A 17,974-nucleotide genomic window follows, 5' to 3' on the forward strand; every position below is an offset into this window, starting at 1 on the left:
TATGCCTCCTTATTTTATCTATTTATTTTAATCGCTTATGTATTTAATTTTTTTTAATAATTAAGAAAGTAATTATTAATAATTTGATATTATTTTTTTAAAATGTTTAAAGATGTTTAAAAAATATGAAAAAAAAAATCCCAATTTCATCCCCACATGGGCCACATGTAATGGCAACATTCGTAAATATGAAGAAGTGATGTGGTCAAAAAAGGAAAGCTGCCTGGCGTTTGTTTTGGCACGGAGCTTCAAGTCAGAGGACTTCTCGGCTCTCGCCAGTTGGCGCTCTCACTCGCAGAGCTTCTCAACATATATATATAGACGGATGCATACATAGAAGCACCTACATCTGAGCATCACCACAGCTTCTCTCTGAGAATCACTCGTAGATTTCATTTGCTCTCTCTCCTAACCCATCTTTGCCGCGAACCAGGAGCTACCCTGCGAGGGAGAGAAAGGAAGTCGTTGTTCGGAATCTGAATTTCCAAGTGAGAAGGAAAGCAAGGAGCAAAAATGGCAAAGAATGTGGGAATTCTCGCCGTGGAGATCTACTTCCCTCCCACCTGTATTCAACAGGTGACCTCTCTGTCTCTGTCTCTGTGCCTCATTATTTCAGTTCCTGTTTGGATGTTGAGAAACGTGGGAAATGAAAAGAAAGTCTAATTTGTAGTCTTTTTATTTTTTTCTGGCAATCTTTTTTAAAAAATTGGTGATTTACGCTGGTTGTTTTGGATTAAAGAAAAAAAGAGGTAAAGTTGGGTTCAGCTATTTGGATAGTTCAATTTAAGTTCGGTGAAGTGGAGGTGGAGATTTGTTTTTGCCAAATCTTGGACTTAATAATTGGAGATTCGTGTATTGACGTTTTAATATGTGCATCTTTATATTTTCGCTCTCTCTGTTTCGGTCATTGAAACGGACGTAAAGAGGAGGAAACTCATATAGTTTACACGCTCAAGGCGTTTTGATCATTGGGCTATTCTTCAAGGTGTTATTCCTTTACTTTCCCGAGAATCAAACAGAACCTTCTTTTTCCCCTTAAACTTCCCTGCACGTAAATGAATGAATTGTAAAAATATGTTTACGTTTTATGTATAGTGGTTTTAGGTGGCTCAGATGGGGGGTATTTTTACCTATATTATGATCCAAATTTGGTGGAATTGATTTTAATATCTCTCATATGTTTATCCATATGGTTGTTATATATGAAAGTTTGGTAATTTAGTCAAAACTCTGATCCCATGGGGGTGGTCAACCACCACCGATAGACTCCAAAGGCAGTGTTAAATTACACTTAATTGCCGAATGATGATGTTTTAAATTATGATCATTTTGTTTTATAATGGATGAACAAATTGACGGGTACAATTATTCAAGATAAGAATTGAGACTGGTAGATTTGTGATGTGAACAGCTTCTTAAAAGAAAACATTTGTGAAATTTAATTCTTCTTTATCTGTGTTTCTTAAAAGATAAACAGAATAGGAATAACCAACAGTAATTAAATGTACCCAGGGAAGAACCAAGAAAGAGTTGCAAAGTTGTATGCCTATGAAATTTAAACTAGAAAATATTTTTTCTGATAACAATTATATTTTTTATGGGAAGATATAATAAAATAAAATAAAAGTAAACACACGGTTCCTAGGAATATATTCACTAATTCCCAATTGTACAGTTATTATTTTCCTAATCACCAATTGTGCAGTCATATAATCGATATTCTAACACTCCCTCTCATGAGTGGGATCGGGCCCTCCTTGATAAGTAGAGACTCAATATGTGGAATATAGATAATTAATTGAGATGTAGGGGAAGTATGAAGTTTGTGTTTGATTCAAGATCTTTGCTCAAATACCATTTAATTCACTAATTATCCAAAAGCTTAAGCTTCTGAGAAGAGGCTAATTAAATTTATTTGTTTCCTAGCAATATTGAAAATCCCTTCGTTATAAGACTGAGCCCACGTTTTTTCTCTAAATCTATATACTTCAACCATCATGGTTCAAATGGACATTATTTCTGGCAATTTATTAACCTGCATGTGTGTTACTGTAAATGAAACTACTTATATCTGCACTCCTTTTGGCGTTTTCTGATAAATTCTTTGGTTACTTATATCTTCCTTTTTGTATGGGAAATAGGAATCATTGGAGGCTCATGATGGTGCCAGTAAAGGAAAATACACAATTGGACTCGGCCAAGATTGTATGGCCTTTTGTACTGAGGTGGAAGATGTAATCTCAATGAGGTTGTGATTCTACATTCAACCCTCACTGTTATTCTATACTAATAGCAGATTTAAGTTTGGTTTGCAAATTTCCATTGCCTTTAATCTGTATTAATTAGAACATTATTATGACCTGGTGACGTTTTGGGAAGTTTAATAACACAATGAAAATTGAAAGGGTGCCTCATTAGAGGAGATGTTGTCAGTCCAAGTGTATCTTCTAGTGGACTGTGGTGAAAACCCTGAAAAGGAAAAAATATTGAGTAAATTTTCCGTATGACATGGTATTACTGTCCTTTTCATACGAGAAAAGATTCCATTTATCTATTTTCATGTCTGCTAGAGCACCATTAGTTACATTTGAGCTTATCATGCTGGATTCTATCCATTAGGAAGGCCCATGTTGATATCTACTTTTACATAGAGTCTTTCACTATTATTTTTGGCTTGTCCTTTGTTTACAGTCATTGGCTTCATATTTACCTTTTTTGACGATTAATTATAATCATAAATTTTTCTATGCGTCTTGTGTAGTTTCAATATTCATTGACTTTTCAATTCTCAGTTTGACAGCGGTTACATCCCTCCTTGAGAAATATGGGATTGATGCCAAACAAATTGGTCGCCTGGAAGTAGGCAGTGAGACTGTAATAGACAAGAGCAAATCAATTAAGACCTTCTTGATGCAAATCTTTGAGGTTGTCTTCTGGTCATTGAAATGCATATCCTCTTGTAGTTTTTTCAGTTGCTCATTTCTGGTGATGAAATATGATATCGAATTTGTGACCATATGATGGTTCCTTAGAAGCTAAACATACATGGCTAAATATATTGAATTATTAAAAATCTCAGCTGCCCATATGGTTCCAAATCACGATTCCTGTTTGCTCACCTTTGAAGCAACATTTGTTTTTGAGAGGGTTTTCTTAAATTTGGGTCCCCTGTATTGCTCTTCTACAAATCTTTATATAGTATATTTGTTTGTTAGTAGTTTAAGTCCTATCATTTTCAAAGCCCTGGTCTTCAGAGATTTCAATTGACTTCTCCCTACTTGGCATGAACAGAAAAGTGGAAACACCGACATTGAAGGCGTTGACTCAACTAATGCATGCTATGGCGGAACAGCAGCTTTGTTCAACTGTGTCAACTGGGTTGAGAGTAATTCATGGGATGGGCGCTATGGACTCGTTGTGTGCACTGACAGTGCGGTATGACGATTTCCTCTGAATGTCATATGTTGCTTGGACTAATGTCCAGGGGCAGACTTGCTTTATTTCTTATGTGAGATAGTTACATAGTATGAATGCACAAAATTGATAACTTGTGAGTTTTTATATCACTGGTTGAATCATTCTAATTCGCAATCTTATTATTTTGATGGATTTATGCTATAATGTCTACCATGCACCATTTACTTATTGTGGTTCCCTTTATCAGGTCTATGCAGAAGGACCAGCCCGGCCCACTGGAGGAGCAGCTGCTATTGCCATTCTAGTAGGACCTGATGCTCCTATTTCTTTTGAAAGCAGATTCAGGGGGACTCATATGGCTCATGCCTATGATTTTTACAAGCCGAACCTTGCTAGTGAATATCCGGTAATTTTACTGAATTCTGAATGTTATATCATCTTGTCAATTTTAATGATTATGTTTTTGTACCGTTCCTTTTCATGATTGTACTGTTTCTTTAGCTTTTGGTTGGAAATTCGTGATTATAGACATATGAATTCAACCTGTACTGTCCACTTGCTTTTCAAACAATAAGATTCACAATTTGGTGACCAGTTGCTTGTTTGAGTGATTTTGATCTGTCGACAAATACACTCGCAGGTTGTTGATGGGAAACTTTCTCAAACATGTTATCTCATGGCTGTTGATACTTGCTACAGACAGTTCTGCAAGAAGTAAGATTTCCTGGAAGTTCTGAAAGTTTTTAACTTATGTTCTAATAGAGCTTTTGATGATAAATAGTGTACCATGAAAATGCCTTAATATTTTGTATTCTGCAGGTACGAGAAACTAGAAGGCAAACAATTTTCGCTTGCTGATGCTGAATGTTTTGTATTTCATTCTCCATATAACAAGGTAGCATATTTTCGATAACCAAATTCTCCTTTGGACTCATATTTCAATCCTAAAATGCCTAAAGCAATAACTTGTTTACCTTATTGATTTTTTTCTTTGAACTACTGCAGCTTGTACAAAAAAGCTTTGCTCGCTTGTTGTACAATGATTTCTTGAGGAATGCCAGGTTCTTATTTCTTTCTCTCTAGATTTTGACTCTGCCTGACACGTGTACTAGGTGAATAATTATATCTGCTTCTATTTGCAGCTCTGTTGATGAGGTTGCTAAAGAAAAGCTGGGACCGTTTTCCACATTATCTCTAGATGAAAGCTACCAGAACCGGGACCTTGAAAAGGTACTTTTGAACCCTGTATGTGATTATTATGAAAAAAGAGAAAAGTTATTGTCTTTTGCTTCTCTGGATAATTTTGGATTGTCTCATTCTTTGGAATTTGTTCTGATGATACCTAAATATCATTGTTCTGTAGGCAACCCAGCAACTTGCAAAGCCCCTATACGATGCAAAGGTGCAGCCTACCACTTTAATACCGAAGCAAGTTGGCAACATGTACACTGCGTCTCTATATGCGGCATTTGCATCCCTTATTCACAATAAACATACCACATTGGTAATTTTCTAACTACTTAATATTCAACAATTTGGCTTTTTCCCTTGAATCGTTCATATTTCCTAAGAGTTTTGATTTTTGTGATATAACTTGCAGGCAGGTCAGCGGGTGGTAATGTTCTCATATGGGAGTGGCTTAACTGCCACAATGTTTTCGTTGAAATTCCAGGAGGGTCAACATCCCTTTAGCTTATCGAACATTGCCACTGTGATGGATGTCCAAAGGAAATTGGATTCAAGGCATGAGGTATTTCTCTTATTCTTGGACGATGCATTATGTTAATTGTACCTACCTAGAGCCCCGCCAGCATGGAGATCTTTGATTTACTCCTATTTTTAATGTCCTAAACTTTTGACTCGTCTTATTCTTGATGGAGTCCTTGGCGCAAGGGGTCTTAGTTTGATAATGTTAAACTATTAATTAAATAATTAAATCCATCTCTTCTCAAACTTTTCAAACGGGTGGTGATTTATCATGATATTAGCTCATGCGTAAAGGGAGAATTAGAATATAAACTAAGTGATTTAATTCACCTCTTTCTATCAGTTTAAGCTTTTAGGATAAGTATTGAATTAATAAATATCAGTATTTAGGGTCTCTAAAAGAAGATAATAGAAAATAATTTGGGTGCAAGAATATACAACGGATGATGAAGCCATAAAAAGGCTTCTTGTTTTTTTGAAAAACTTATAATATTTGAATAATGAATCATTCCTTACAACTTTCTACCTCAGTTGTCCATATGTGGTTTTCAAGCATTTTAATGTTAGTGCGGTTCTCATGCAGTACTCCCCAGAGAAGTTTGTTGAAACCATGAAGCTAATGGAGCACAGGTATGGAGCCAACGACTTTGTGACAAGCCAGGACATTAGCCTTTTATCTCCAGGCACATTCTATCTTACTGAAGTTGACACTATGTATCGGAGATTCTACTCCCAGAAGGCTGGGGACAAGGCCAATGGCACCCAATGTGAGAAGGGTTCTCTTGTCAATGGTCGCTGAGAGTGAACAAATTAGAGCACGTGTGCCAGAACGTTGGCTCATGTTCTTAGGTGTTGTTTGTCAGTAGAAAGAACATCCTTCCATAATGAAGTTTTTATGCCAAAGCAAGTACTTTGTCAGCTTATACCGTTCTGAGGTTCGTTCGTTCTTTGTTTTTCACTTCCTATTTCCACTTTTCAAATGTAAGTTTATCTTAATAATCATTACCCTTGTTCAAACCAAAATGTCATCTCTTTGGATGATGATAATGTAACAAACGCTGAAGTTCTTGATATTATTATACAAGCACTCTGTTGAATCAACCGGAATGTTGTCTTGGTTTCAGTTTTCATAGCCCTTTTAAAGAACTGATTACAAATATCTTTCCAGAAAGGAAAAGAGAAGATCTGACTGTGTGAGATCCTTTGATGGAGAATCTACCATTATTTCTTGTGATAATTGCTTTGGTTTCTACTATCCATGTACGAGTGAAATTATCAAGCGGCCTCCTAAAAAGCTTCAAAAACTTTTCATGCTGAATAAAAATAACAAAGATCGACATGGTATTTTAATAGAGGGATTTGTGTACAGGGCAGAGCGGCCACGAGGAGATATATATATATTTTATTGGTACTAGATGTCCAGGAACAGCATCCCGACTAATTTCGGGAGTGCATAGGCCCTGGACAAAGAGTTTTCCGCAAATGTATCTTGAATAATTTAAAGAAAAATCTCAGTCCGATCACTCATAAAGATTGTTTGCACTCAAAGAATTTGAACCTTAGACTTGAAAAAAGAATACACCCCAACCCAAGCCCTTTACCACTCGAGTCAACTCCTAAGGGTTTGAGAGATAAATCTGTTGCATCAATGCACCATTCCATGCTAAAAGTACTTGGAAGGTTAATAGTTAATGTTCTAATTTTTCAACGACTCCATGTATAGATAGTCTTGGAAGTTTACTTCTAAATGTCTAACAGTTCAATAACTCACAGAAATTTTCCATTGAAAAAAAATACTTTAACCCAATGGAAAACAAAAACTTAAATCCCCAGGGTACTCTTGAGGGTTCATGGAATCCATACTTCCTCAACCACTGCAGGAAGGGACATACCTGGAGTGAGCTACCTTGGGCTAGCTCAAGGAAAAGCAAGAGGTGGAGTTTTACTAACTACAATGCAACTCAAAAGAACACCTCCAATTAATTTATTCATCCTCAAAGTACAAATACAACATTCAAATACCAATAGGGCAATCGTGTGTCAAATGGGAAGAAGGGGGAACCCATATGGTGGATACATCACATCATCCCGCAAGAACAAAATAAAGCAAATCTCAATAAGTAAACTGACAAGTTGGAGCATAAAACTTCTAGGCTCCAGCAGTCTTCTGATTTGGCTTAAATACGTACTTAATGAGTGACTCCTTGATGGATAAGAGTTCAGGGAATTCTGCCTTCAATTTCGAGGCATCGAGCTCATTGTTGCTCCTTGGGGCAATGATCACCTTTGCTTGCTCCTCAAGATTAAAGTTCTTCCATGTGAAGTTGGGGTCAATGTATTCTCTATACATCTCTAATATCTCATTGTGGCTGACCACGCCAGGGTTTGTGAAGTTCCATATTCCAGTGAGATTTCTCTTTCCCATTTCAATGGAGATTGGGAGTAGTTCATCCAAGATCGTCATTGAGTTTGGTATGTTCACTACCTTCTCATACCTAGTGATCTTTGTAATGAAGTTCCGAGGGTTGGACAAGTCCGACGAGATGGGCATTCTGACGCGCAATGTACAGACATTATCATAGTTCTTGAGAAGTTCTTCCACCTTAAAAACGTCAAATTAGACCCACAATCAGTATCAAGCAATGCACGCATGTGCAGAGGCTGCAGAGCCATTAACTATACTTCTTGCTCTTTGTTCCTACTTCATAAATCATGCGTGTCGAAAAATAAATCATCAATCTCATAATTTACACAAGAAGTTTCATTTAACCGAGAGAAAGGAACACAAATAGCTAAGCAGCACAGATCACCAGCAGAAACAAACAGTTTGCAAATTGAACATAACCGAAAACACAAAGAAAGTCAAAATTTGAGTAGGGATTTAATTAGGTAGGAGGTGACGTGGACATAATGGACCACATTCAAAGCACAATAAATCACTTCATGGACTGACATAAACGTTATTTACATTAATTACTTTAACAATGCAGGGCTGTAGAAATCCACCATAATTAATCATACTATCAGCTCAATTTCCATGTACAAGTTACACATTCCAAAAGCTCATGCTTTTTCAAGTATCAATAGAGTATATCAGATCTAGATTTGCTTAAGCATACATTCACATGACTCATGTAGCGTGCAAAGTTGAATACTTGGTACGAACTCTCTAACCGTCACCATAAGCCCAGATCTAAACCTTAACGCGTTAAAAGTTCATACAAGGTATAGCATTTTCGCATCCATTAGAGTACTTAGAGAAATAAATCATAATGGGAAAAAGAGAAGAAAAAAACACACCATGGCCTTGGTCTTGGAATAGAACGATCCGACGAAGTTAGGGGTGTCCTCCTCCTTAAACCCGACACCGGAGCCAAGGGGGTGTCCAGAATCGTACTCGAATATACACCCGGTGGCGTAGTTGATCAAGACGAGGCCCTTCTCTCTGCAAACGTCGGCCAAGTTGAGGGTCCCGACCACGTTGGTCCGGATGGTCTCGACCTTGTGGGACTCGCACCAATCAACGTTGGGCCGGCCGGTGACGCCGGCGGCATTGAAGACGTGGGTCGGCTTGACGGCCGCCAAGTCGGCCTCGAGCGACGCGCGGTCCTCCAGGCGTCCGGAGCCGTAGGTGAAGTCGATGCCCTGGGACTCGCAGAGCCTCCCCAGCAGCCCACCGATCCAGCCGGTGCGACCATAGATCAGGAATTTGTACGGCTTGTCGGTTGCCGACGCTCCGTTGGCTGGGAAACCCATCACAGATGACAGAAAGAGAGAATCCGAAAGAGATATGGATCTAGTGGGATATATTTGTGAACGTCGATACTTGTTGGGTCGGGATCTCAAAAAGAATATATATATATATATATATATATACTGAACGGTCTCTCAGTTTTCTTACATGAACACTGCTTTCTTACATGAACACGTACGAGTAAACTCATTTTTCTCTTAAATTTTATTATCTTTAATTATACTTAATTTCTTTTAAAGAATTTCTTTTTATCGACCTGAAGTAATAATTATTTAAATGTGTCATCAGTTTTAATAAAATGATACAATTGTATTTATTGATTATATAAAAATATGTCGTAAAATAGTTGTAAGTTTAAAGAAAAATAATATTTACAGTCGTAGAGTGTGCAAGTATTACGTAATTTTTTTAAAAAAAAAACTAAATATGGGATTTAAATTCTCAAAAGAATTGTGAGGCCAACTATCGAAGGGGGGCGATTGATAAAATATGTGGTATCTATCAACATAAATAATATGTATTTTTTACACGTGATTATAAAAAAAAAAATCATACGTCACAAAATTATATATAAAAAATACATGTCTATAAATTACCTTATAAGATAATTTTTCTTGAAATTTTCTTAGTTCGTTAAAGAACTTAACAAAAAGAAAAGAAACTAAAATGTTATTTTAGAATTTTCCCTTCAAAGAAATTGAAATTTCATCTCAGGATTTTCCCGTCAAACTGAAATGTCATCTTAGAATGACTTATATGAGAAAAAAAATAAAAAATTATATAACTATGTAAACTTAAAAAGACAAAAAAAAACTTATATAATATTATTGATATGAAACTAAAGAAATCACATAATGCACACCAAAAATAAATAAAGAGAGAGATCAAATATTTTACCTCTTCTACTTCTCGTGTCTATGGTGGTGGGGTACTATGAATTTTTTTCTTGCTTTGTTTTCTCTCAATCTCAAATCAGAAAAAAGAATTGTTTTCGCGCTCTCTCAATTCCGTTTATACTTTGTTTGGATTTTTAAATCTTTTTAACTTATCATTATAATTTTTTTAAATTTTAATATAAATTATAATAAATAATTCAACTTTTTCAAATTTTAAAATAATAATAATATTAAAAAATAATATTTTAATAAATTTTATCTTCTTAACTTAATCTAACTCAATTCATTTTAATATTCTAACGCAACCTTAATCTGATAAAAGGAATGGCATTTGGCTGGGTGCATGGCATAGAGGTAGTCAAGTAGGCTTTTTAGCATGTCGTGTCAATGCTACTTTCTCAGGCTCAAATGGTGAAAGCTGAAAGCACATCATGTCACGTGTGAGTTAGATTTTTTAGTATATCAAATTAAGGCTATTAGGTTAATGTATTTAAAACTTTTGGGGGCAGTAGCCCCACAACCTACAACACAACTCCGCTCCGGTGCACGTTGTTTGCCAGTCTACGATTATATATAATATTAGTCAAGTTTAAAACTTGCCAGTAGACTTTAAACAAAATAGTAATTAGCACTTCTATGGCTATAGGAGTTAGGGAAAAAGATCCCTTCAAATTCTTGTAGGATTCAAATGTGAGAAAGAGGGATACATGAAGTGAGTTTTATAGTACTTATGTTGCTCGTATTAATATTTTGGACAGTATTAAATGAACAATAGATTATATTATAAGGTATACTTTGTTATCTCTCTTTCACTTGAAGTCATGCATCAAATTCAGACAAAAACTCTGTCACATATATATCTATTTAATTACCTATACATAAAAAGGAAAAGTATGGAACAATATTTGCAGGAATCGGGTCTCTCAAAGCCACGTGGATTTAAAGGAAACACAAATGAAGATATATATATATATATATATATATATATATATATATATAGCAATAAGGGATCTTTACATTACTGTCGATCGAAACCACGAAGATACAACATCATCACATGTTAGCTATGTATTTTAATACACATTAATCTACTACATAATTCTGTGCATGCATGCTTGATTTCGAATTTTACAAACATTCCAAGAAAATTGCCTTCATGGCTTCCACGGACGGACAGAGTCAGCTTGAGTATTTACCACCCGGCCTGGTCAACAACATTATACGTAGTACTGTTTATCGACATAAAGAAATTAAGTTGGTCGGTCCTCTTGTACTTCAAATATTTGTCTACCTTTTGCGCTTGGACTTCAAAGAGGTCACAGACTGAGAGTTGCTGTGCCAGTTGCGCTTTCTTTGATTGATGAACCAATTATTGATTTGCTTCAGCTGCAAGCCTGTCTCCTCTACAAGTTTTGCCTTGTCATCTTCCTGAAAAATATTACGTACGTAGCTACTTAATGTTATTGACAGAAATTAAATTATATATGAAGGTACGTATAGTCCTCCATATCCGGGTAATTATAATTAAGATTTACTTAGATTTAGATCAGGAATTACGATTTCGTAGAATGTGATCAGCGAAATTAGCTGGCTAAGATCAATGAAAACTCTTGTTTGAGTTAGTTATATTCATGATTTGAAGTTTGGCATGCACTTCATAGAGAATCCCAGTACTGGAATTTCATAGTAATTCCGGCCCTGGGATTATATATGCGGCAACTTTTCAAAAAACCTGCAACCAAAAGTGATACTGAAACTAAATTTGAGAGAGAGAGAGAGAGAGAGAGAGTTAAGGATTAATCGTGCATGCATGGTGGCTAACTGTGTTAACATTTTTCGTTCATCTGTCATGCATGTTAAAAAAAAATAGCGTTCTCAAGAAAACAGTGCAGAATGTGTGAAACATGTTTTGGTCGTTTCCATCCACTTATGCCTATAAAGTGAGCACTGCATCTATTTTACCCATTATCTAATATTCATGTTGTCGTTAGGCAGTAAACAAATTAATGATCAAGACATGATCATCTGGATTATTTTATATGAGGAGCAAAATGAAATGCTTGACCGGAAACCAAACAAGTAGGAATATGAACATTATCATTGTTGATCATGCATGAGAATCGTAAATGAATGAGATCATGATCATGAGATCGGTTGCGCGCTTGCTTACAGTAGGATAAGGCCATTTTGAGTGTTCCTGCCACCAATTCTTCAATACAATTGTTGTGTCACCCGGTAACTTTCCTGCCCTTCTTTTTCTCAGTATCTCCTCCCTTACATCTTCAATTCTTGACTTAAAACCCTGCAAAACAATACATATATATTCACGTAATTCGATTTACCCTTCCATGCATGGAAAGAGTAGTACCATAGGTGAAATGGTCATGCATGCATTCTTTTGTTTTATCAATGAGCTCATGCATGCATGCATGTCTTTTCATGAAAGAATAATAATCTTTAAAAACTTGTCCAACTACGCTGATCGATCAAGATCGAATATGATCACCTGCTTCAGTTCAATCTTTAATTCCTGTCTAACTCTCTCCATCAGCGACCTTTCAGATTCTGTCGGAAGCAGCGGACCAAATCCCAACATGTCATGCCCATCAGCACCAGATTGATCTAAAGCGAAATCCATGATCTGCAGATCATCCTCATCATCCGACATTGTTCCACCCGTACCTTCATCCAGACTCACCCCTGGAAATCAATTATGTTACACACAGCTAGCTAGCTGATCAATTCATCAAATTAACTTAAAATAATGTAAAACAATTTTAAGAGAGATACGAGTTCCTTTTCATCTATTAATTTTTTTAGAAATGATATTTGTAACCGTGGAATATGTAAGCGCTGCGCAATCATTTTAAAAAAATTAAGTAATGATAAAAAAATTAAATTAACTTTTTAATCGTGAAATTCACTCTTTTTTAAAAAAAATTGTGTAGCGGTTATGCATTCCACGACTGTACCATTACTATAATTTTTTTTCCCATTAACGATCAACATGAACTTCCTTCTTACAGCTCTTTGGCGGCCCAAGAATCAATATAGTTTTCAGCTAGCACCATACATTTGCAGGTGATCAGCCTTCTCTTTTCCTCATGACTTGCACAATCCAAGTATTGGCTGGTGACCTTAATTAAGAGTTTTCTCAAGAACTAGTTAATTCATTGGCTACAAACTATGTATGTATAATTATGTATACTACTGTAACACACCGGATTCATATTTGCAGCGTGACGATGAAATTTTTTTATCCCTTAATTTGAAAAGTTGATTTATAGAGCTAGCTAATTAATTATATTAATTAATGTACAAGCTGGAAATTGGTACTCGAAGTGTAGTAGTACCGATGGCATTTAGAAGCATATATAGCAGTAAAAAGGCCTCGGAAGATCTGTAACTTTCCTGGAAGCTGTCAGCATTGATCAAGACAAAAAATCCACAACCAAACCACCTACCACAAGGACTTCTTATATATTCAAAGCAATTAGAAGGGTTAATAATTCCATTCCAAATTTCCATATAGACTAGCTTCTCTCTCGACAGAAGAATACCAAATATACATCAAGTATTTCAACAACCAAAGAAAAACTAAAGTACTACTACTGCCTAGGCAAAGGTAAAATGTAACAGATCAATGCCAATTTATAAGAATTTCATTTTGCGATTAAGTTCAAATATTAATCATGGTTGACTTACTTTTAAATTGGCTAGAAAGGAATATTAATCAGTATTTCTATTAAAAATTAATTCAATCACATACATAAACCGGTGCCTAGCTAGCTAGCTTCTTGCATTCAATCATATTTTACCCTAGACTCCGCTAGCTAGCTGTATCATAAATACTAGATGAGGATAATCATGGTCAGTATAATTAATTTATTACAATATAAAGTCTTGTAGATGGATGCAGGTGTCATGCATGTAGCACGCATTAATATCAAGTAGTTGTACATGTGTGTATATATATGTAACACCATCGGCCAGTACGGCCTTCATGCCAAAAATAAATAAAAAATTCTGAGCATCACATGATGATCATCCGCAAAAGGAATTTTGCAAGTTCTAAGAGATTTTGCATGGAAGTGTTATAAACCTCTCGATAGCACGATATATATAGATCAAAACAAGACTACGATATATAGATCAATCATGTCTACGATATATATAGATGCAAGTTCTAAGAGATTTTTTCATAGCTAGCCCATAATATTCCCAGAGATCAGTATGATTAAGCTGTAATAATTATAATGCGTCCTTATGCCCAGTAGTCCGAACGAATTGCTCCAAATTCTAGGTCAAGAAGTCAGGATTCGCTCACGGTAATATATCCATCGTAATTGGAAAAAAACATATTGTGCGCAAAACCAAGCAACGGCAAAAGATCATGGATTCTATGAACTACGACCTTCAAACAAAGTCTTGACCGATGGACGAACCAAATTAAACACAAAATTAAGTTGATGGATATCATGATCGCTTAAAGAATTCTTTCTAGAAACCAAATATTCTCGAATCAACCTTATCGATCGTTCGGTGGTGGTGTTGGGAGTACCTTCCTCACCAAACTAACTAATCCTTTTTCCAACCGTAGGTTACAGATATTTTCTTTCTGGCATGAGGGTAGGTCCTACAGCACCCACTTCCTCCAGCTCGACCATCCAAACTTGCAAGAACCCCAGAAACGTACAGTCTCTTATCTTTCTACCTACTGAAACTCAATATCAAATTGCATCAAAAGCAAAGACAGAAAACAAATTAAGCATGCATTATCATCTTCATTACATGACAAAAACGTCAAACAGAAGTGGTGCTTCTTTGATGGCATGTTGTATCTATTGATCAATTGTAGCTTTAAATTTTAGCAAATGATACGAAATTGAGAAAGAATAATAATAGTAACAAGAAATTTGCATTAAGATGGATGAAGGGAGCTGGATACCAGTGAGGGCTTGCAAGGTATTTTCAATTTCACGGCAACCCACGACAGCCTCAACGGCGTGGACTCGGACATGTTGTTGAAGCTGTTCTTTGAAGCTGCACAAAACTAACAAATATTGTGCCTGTAACAAAACCCACAAAAAGATCAAAACCCTCAGGTTAAACCTTAAAACAATCAAGAAGATAATACAAATATTCAAGAAGATCGAGATCAAAGCTGAATCAAAGATAGCATATATATGTCGTTATAAGTGAGAGACCATCTTACGTACCAAGAAGTTGTCGAGCTCTTGACGCTCATGGGGAGAGAGGGAATGGGTACGCAGCGAGGCATACGACCGCAGAAGATGGTGAGACTGATCTAGCTGCGCGTCGATCAATGGTAACTGATCAATTGGAGTGGCGACACGGAGGCACGCCACATGGGCCGCCAGAAGCTGCTCATAAAGTGGGTGAGTGGCTATCTCCGCCTTGAATTGGCGTTGGTGCTCGCCGGAAACTGCCACTTCACCTCTAAAACCACCGGTACTGCCACCACCAATCATTCCCAGGCTGGGTGCTTGCATTTCTATATCCATAAGACTAAACGAGGCGCTTCTATGAGAATCGAAGAGATAGAATTAGAGAGGGCGTTCAAACGGGCGATAGAAACAAGCGAGGTTTGAAAGAGGGGAAAATTATATCGAGAGGAGAAAGAAGGGGGTGTTCGAGGGTTGAGGACGTACCACGAAAGAGACCCTTTTGCAGTACCGGAACTTTAAAGTGGACTATAAATTGTTCTGGTGTTTTGTCTGTTTGTATTCCGGACAGTTGGTGTAAGAGATCGTCCGAAAGAGGACGTACAACGGACTAATTTGAAACTTCCTGCACCACGTCCGAGAGAAACAAATCCAGGAAACTGATGAGAAAGAGAGAGAGTTGGCTAGAGAATCATAATTACTATGGAAGAACTGGGCTGGAATCGAGAGTCAGATAAAAAAGAACACGGGATATAAAGTTGCTTCTGTGGTGTGACAATTTGATTGCCTTTTTCGTTCTTCTTTTCTTTTTCCCCTCTGAATTTGTTGGGATTTTCCTTTAGCTTTTAATTTAAGATAACCTTTCGCAAGTGGTAGTTAGGTTTGTATTTAAAGAAAAGAATTGGATTGGGTATACAAAGACGATGAAGCCAAAATATTATCTGAATATATATTTTAATATTGTTCTTCGTATGCATGCTAGCTAGCTAGCTAGCTCCATCATTCACTCCTAAAAGGTTTGAAAATTATTAGCAATCGTTTGGGGCACTCCACAATATATATATACCATCATATGTCGAGCACCCCCTTTAATTCAATGATTAATGGAGCTAATTAAATATATACAAAATTAAAAACATATATACCAGCTAATTATAATTATATCCATCGTACCAAAAAAAGCTTCTTTTTTTATTACTATTTTAAAAGAATAAGTTTTCCAACTAAATGGGTTGCTGATGAAATTTATAAGTACTAGAATAATAATCGAATCTTTCAATTCATTTTAATTTTTGTATTAATGATAAAAAAAAATTAAAAAAAAAAGTCATGATCCTTATTATATATAAGTTGAGATGTCACTGTTCCACCTCCTAATTGGCTGGTGTGTGTATTTGCGGAAACAAGAAAAAAAAAAAAAAAACTAATTATATACCACTTATTGATTTGGTTCAAACTTCAAATACAAATGACAACCCACCAACTACGTGCATGCATGGCATATAGCTCCGAATTCTGGTAAATTTGTGTAATCATTTCCATGAAGAAGTAAATTAAATGAGTAGGTTATATATATTCGCCATTATTGTTGAGCAAATGATATCAAATATATTATTTCATTTTCTCTCAGTACTTAATTAATTAACCCCGTGGAGCTAGCAAGATCGGGCGACCCAAAGCATTGGAAATAAGGGGTTGTCAACAAACATCAATTTTCTAACAAGCTAGCTAGGATCGATATTGTGTTGGCATGCAGTTGGGCGGTATATCTATATCTATATCTATATCTATATATATATATATATATATATATATTTGCACGTTGGTTAAGTGACAAGTCCATCAAATGATATTTGACATGAAAACTTTTCGTATTAGTTCATTATATATATAATAAATAAAGTTTATATAGTTGTATTAATGGGTTCTATATATAGTAATTTAATAAGTGCATGCGCTAATTACAAGTAATCATAGGGATAAGGGTTGGGTTGTAATATCGATAGCAAACCTATAATTAGGCTTAGTCCTTGTTACTCGTGTACGATATTAAACAACATGCAAAAATTATTTACGTACGTAGAATGACAAACTTATTAACGTCATCATTCATTATACAACTCGTGTTCGTTTAAATTTAGAGAAGATGAGGAGTAATATCTATTAACTCCACGATTCTAAAAACAAATTATTTAAGAACTAATGAAAGCTCAGTCGTGGGTCCAACTAGCTAGCTAGCTAGCTGGGTTTATATATATAAAATCTCGACATGGAGTGTGTTGTAAGAAAAAAAAGAAAATGTGACCCGATGCGATTTTTGGGATATTCTTAAATAATCCGTTAATAACGTGTCAGCTTGACTAATCTAATTCCAGTCTAATCTATTACAGTAAAAAATAAATTTGGACCCCCTTGTCATGTCAATGATCAAATGTCTACATGCAGGCAATTTAAGCATTTTTTATTTTTATTTTTATTTTTATTTTTTGGTTTTGTTCATTTTTTTCCTTTCGTTTTGGGCACCAAATATAACTGTAGGAAGAAGCCAAATACAAGCACATGCAAAAGCAAAAAAGCACGCACTTATATGTACACGAGAGAGAGAGGGGGGGTTTCCGGTGATGGCGTGGTGCAAAAAGCCAACGGCGTGCTCTCCAAGCCCAAGGATTTAAGTGACCTTCCAAAGTTGATGATGGCGGGGAAATTACAGCGGGGTCAACCTCACAGCTGTGGCTTTGTCGTTTTCTCGGCCCCCTAATAACAAGAGAATGGTCCCACACTCCCACCACGAGAAACTTGGAGATGAGCCATGATCCAGAGTCCACGCTCTCACCGGGCCCTACAATCCTCCTGACCTTGTCTTTCTCTTACTCCACAAAACAGGTTTTTCTTATAATTTATTATTCTCCTTCCCACGAATTCTTTATAATACCTATATTTTACAACACCGAATAATTAATATGGGTGATTTTGAATCAATCAATTTGACAACGACGCGAATTTTTCTCCTTCTT

General features: G+C 36.0%; 3 protein-coding genes across 6 annotated transcripts; 1 reads left to right on the top strand and 2 right to left on the bottom strand.

The window, feature by feature from the left end:
* Nucleotides 1-310: 310 nt before the first annotated feature.
* LOC121237568 (hydroxymethylglutaryl-CoA synthase-like) lies at nt 311-6,225 on the top strand. Its single transcript, XM_041134369.1, has 12 exons — nt 311-576; nt 2,142-2,248; nt 2,793-2,925; nt 3,292-3,435; nt 3,665-3,823; nt 4,058-4,131; nt 4,237-4,312; nt 4,423-4,478; nt 4,560-4,647; nt 4,781-4,921; nt 5,018-5,167; nt 5,708-6,225. Exons 1-12 carry the CDS (start codon nt 514-516, stop codon nt 5,921-5,923), a joined length of 1,407 nt encoding a protein of 468 aa, XP_040990303.1. The 5' UTR covers nt 311-513; the 3' UTR covers nt 5,924-6,225.
* Nucleotides 6,226-7,085: 860 nt separating this feature from the next.
* On the bottom strand, nt 7,086-9,049 carry LOC121237601 (bifunctional dTDP-4-dehydrorhamnose 3,5-epimerase/dTDP-4-dehydrorhamnose reductase). The gene is made up of 2 exons (XM_041134429.1): nt 8,425-9,049; nt 7,086-7,726 (listed from the first exon to the last, which is right to left on the bottom strand). Exons 1-2 carry the CDS (start codon nt 8,878-8,880, stop codon nt 7,274-7,276), a joined length of 909 nt encoding a protein of 302 aa, XP_040990363.1. The 5' UTR covers nt 8,881-9,049; the 3' UTR covers nt 7,086-7,273.
* A 1,766-nt stretch (nt 9,050-10,815) lies between these two features.
* On the bottom strand, nt 10,816-15,841 carry LOC121237598 (homeobox protein HD1-like). 4 transcript variants are annotated; one of them, XM_041134424.1, is made up of 7 exons: nt 15,447-15,823; nt 14,994-15,303; nt 14,723-14,843; nt 12,281-12,474; nt 11,945-12,076; nt 11,066-11,202; nt 10,816-10,978 (listed from the first exon to the last, which is right to left on the bottom strand). In XM_041134424.1, the coding sequence occupies exons 2-7, from the start codon at nt 15,297-15,299 to the stop codon at nt 10,954-10,956; spliced, it is 915 nt and encodes a 304-aa protein (XP_040990358.1). In that variant the 5' UTR covers nt 15,300-15,303; nt 15,447-15,823; the 3' UTR covers nt 10,816-10,953. The 4 variants fall into 4 exon arrangements, with proteins under 4 accessions (XP_040990358.1, XP_040990356.1, XP_040990359.1 ...); XM_041134422.1 differs by having other exon boundaries at nt 14,994-15,318; XM_041134425.1 differs by having other exon boundaries at nt 10,816-11,202; nt 14,994-15,318; nt 15,447-15,841.
* Between the last annotated feature and the right edge of the window lie 2,133 nt (nt 15,842-17,974).

Source organism: Juglans microcarpa x Juglans regia, chromosome 6S (assembly GCF_004785595.1).
Source record: "Juglans microcarpa x Juglans regia isolate MS1-56 chromosome 6S, Jm3101_v1.0, whole genome shotgun sequence".
In the NCBI taxonomy this organism is placed as follows: domain Eukaryota; kingdom Viridiplantae; phylum Streptophyta; class Magnoliopsida; order Fagales; family Juglandaceae; genus Juglans; species Juglans microcarpa x Juglans regia.

Bases quoted from the DNA above. Each gene is read 5' to 3' on its own strand.
- LOC121237568 (XM_041134369.1), top strand. From the start codon at position 514: ATGGCAAAGAATGTGGGAATTCTCGCCGTGGAGATCTACTTCCCTCCC. The intron at 2,926-3,291 runs GTTGTCTTCTGG...TGGCATGAACAG, and splicing joins TCTTGATGCAAATCTTTGAG to AAAAGTGGAAACACCGACAT. The intron at 4,648-4,780 runs GTACTTTTGAAC...ATTGTTCTGTAG, and splicing joins AGAACCGGGACCTTGAAAAG to GCAACCCAGCAACTTGCAAA.
- LOC121237601 (XM_041134429.1), bottom strand. From the start codon at position 8,880: ATGGGTTTCCCAGCCAACGGAGCGTCGGCAACCGACAAGCCGTACAAA. The intron at 7,727-8,424 runs GTGTGTTTTTTT...GACGTTTTTAAG, and splicing joins ATTCCAAGACCAAGGCCATG to GTGGAAGAACTTCTCAAGAA.
- LOC121237598 (XM_041134424.1), bottom strand. From the start codon at position 15,299: ATGGATATAGAAATGCAAGCACCCAGCCTGGGAATGATTGGTGGTGGC. The intron at 14,844-14,993 runs GTACGTAAGATG...GTTTTGTTACAG, and splicing joins AAGAGCTCGACAACTTCTTG to GCACAATATTTGTTAGTTTT. The intron at 12,475-14,722 runs GTATCCAGCTCC...ATTGATTTCCAG, and splicing joins TACCTTGCAAGCCCTCACTG to GGGTGAGTCTGGATGAAGGT.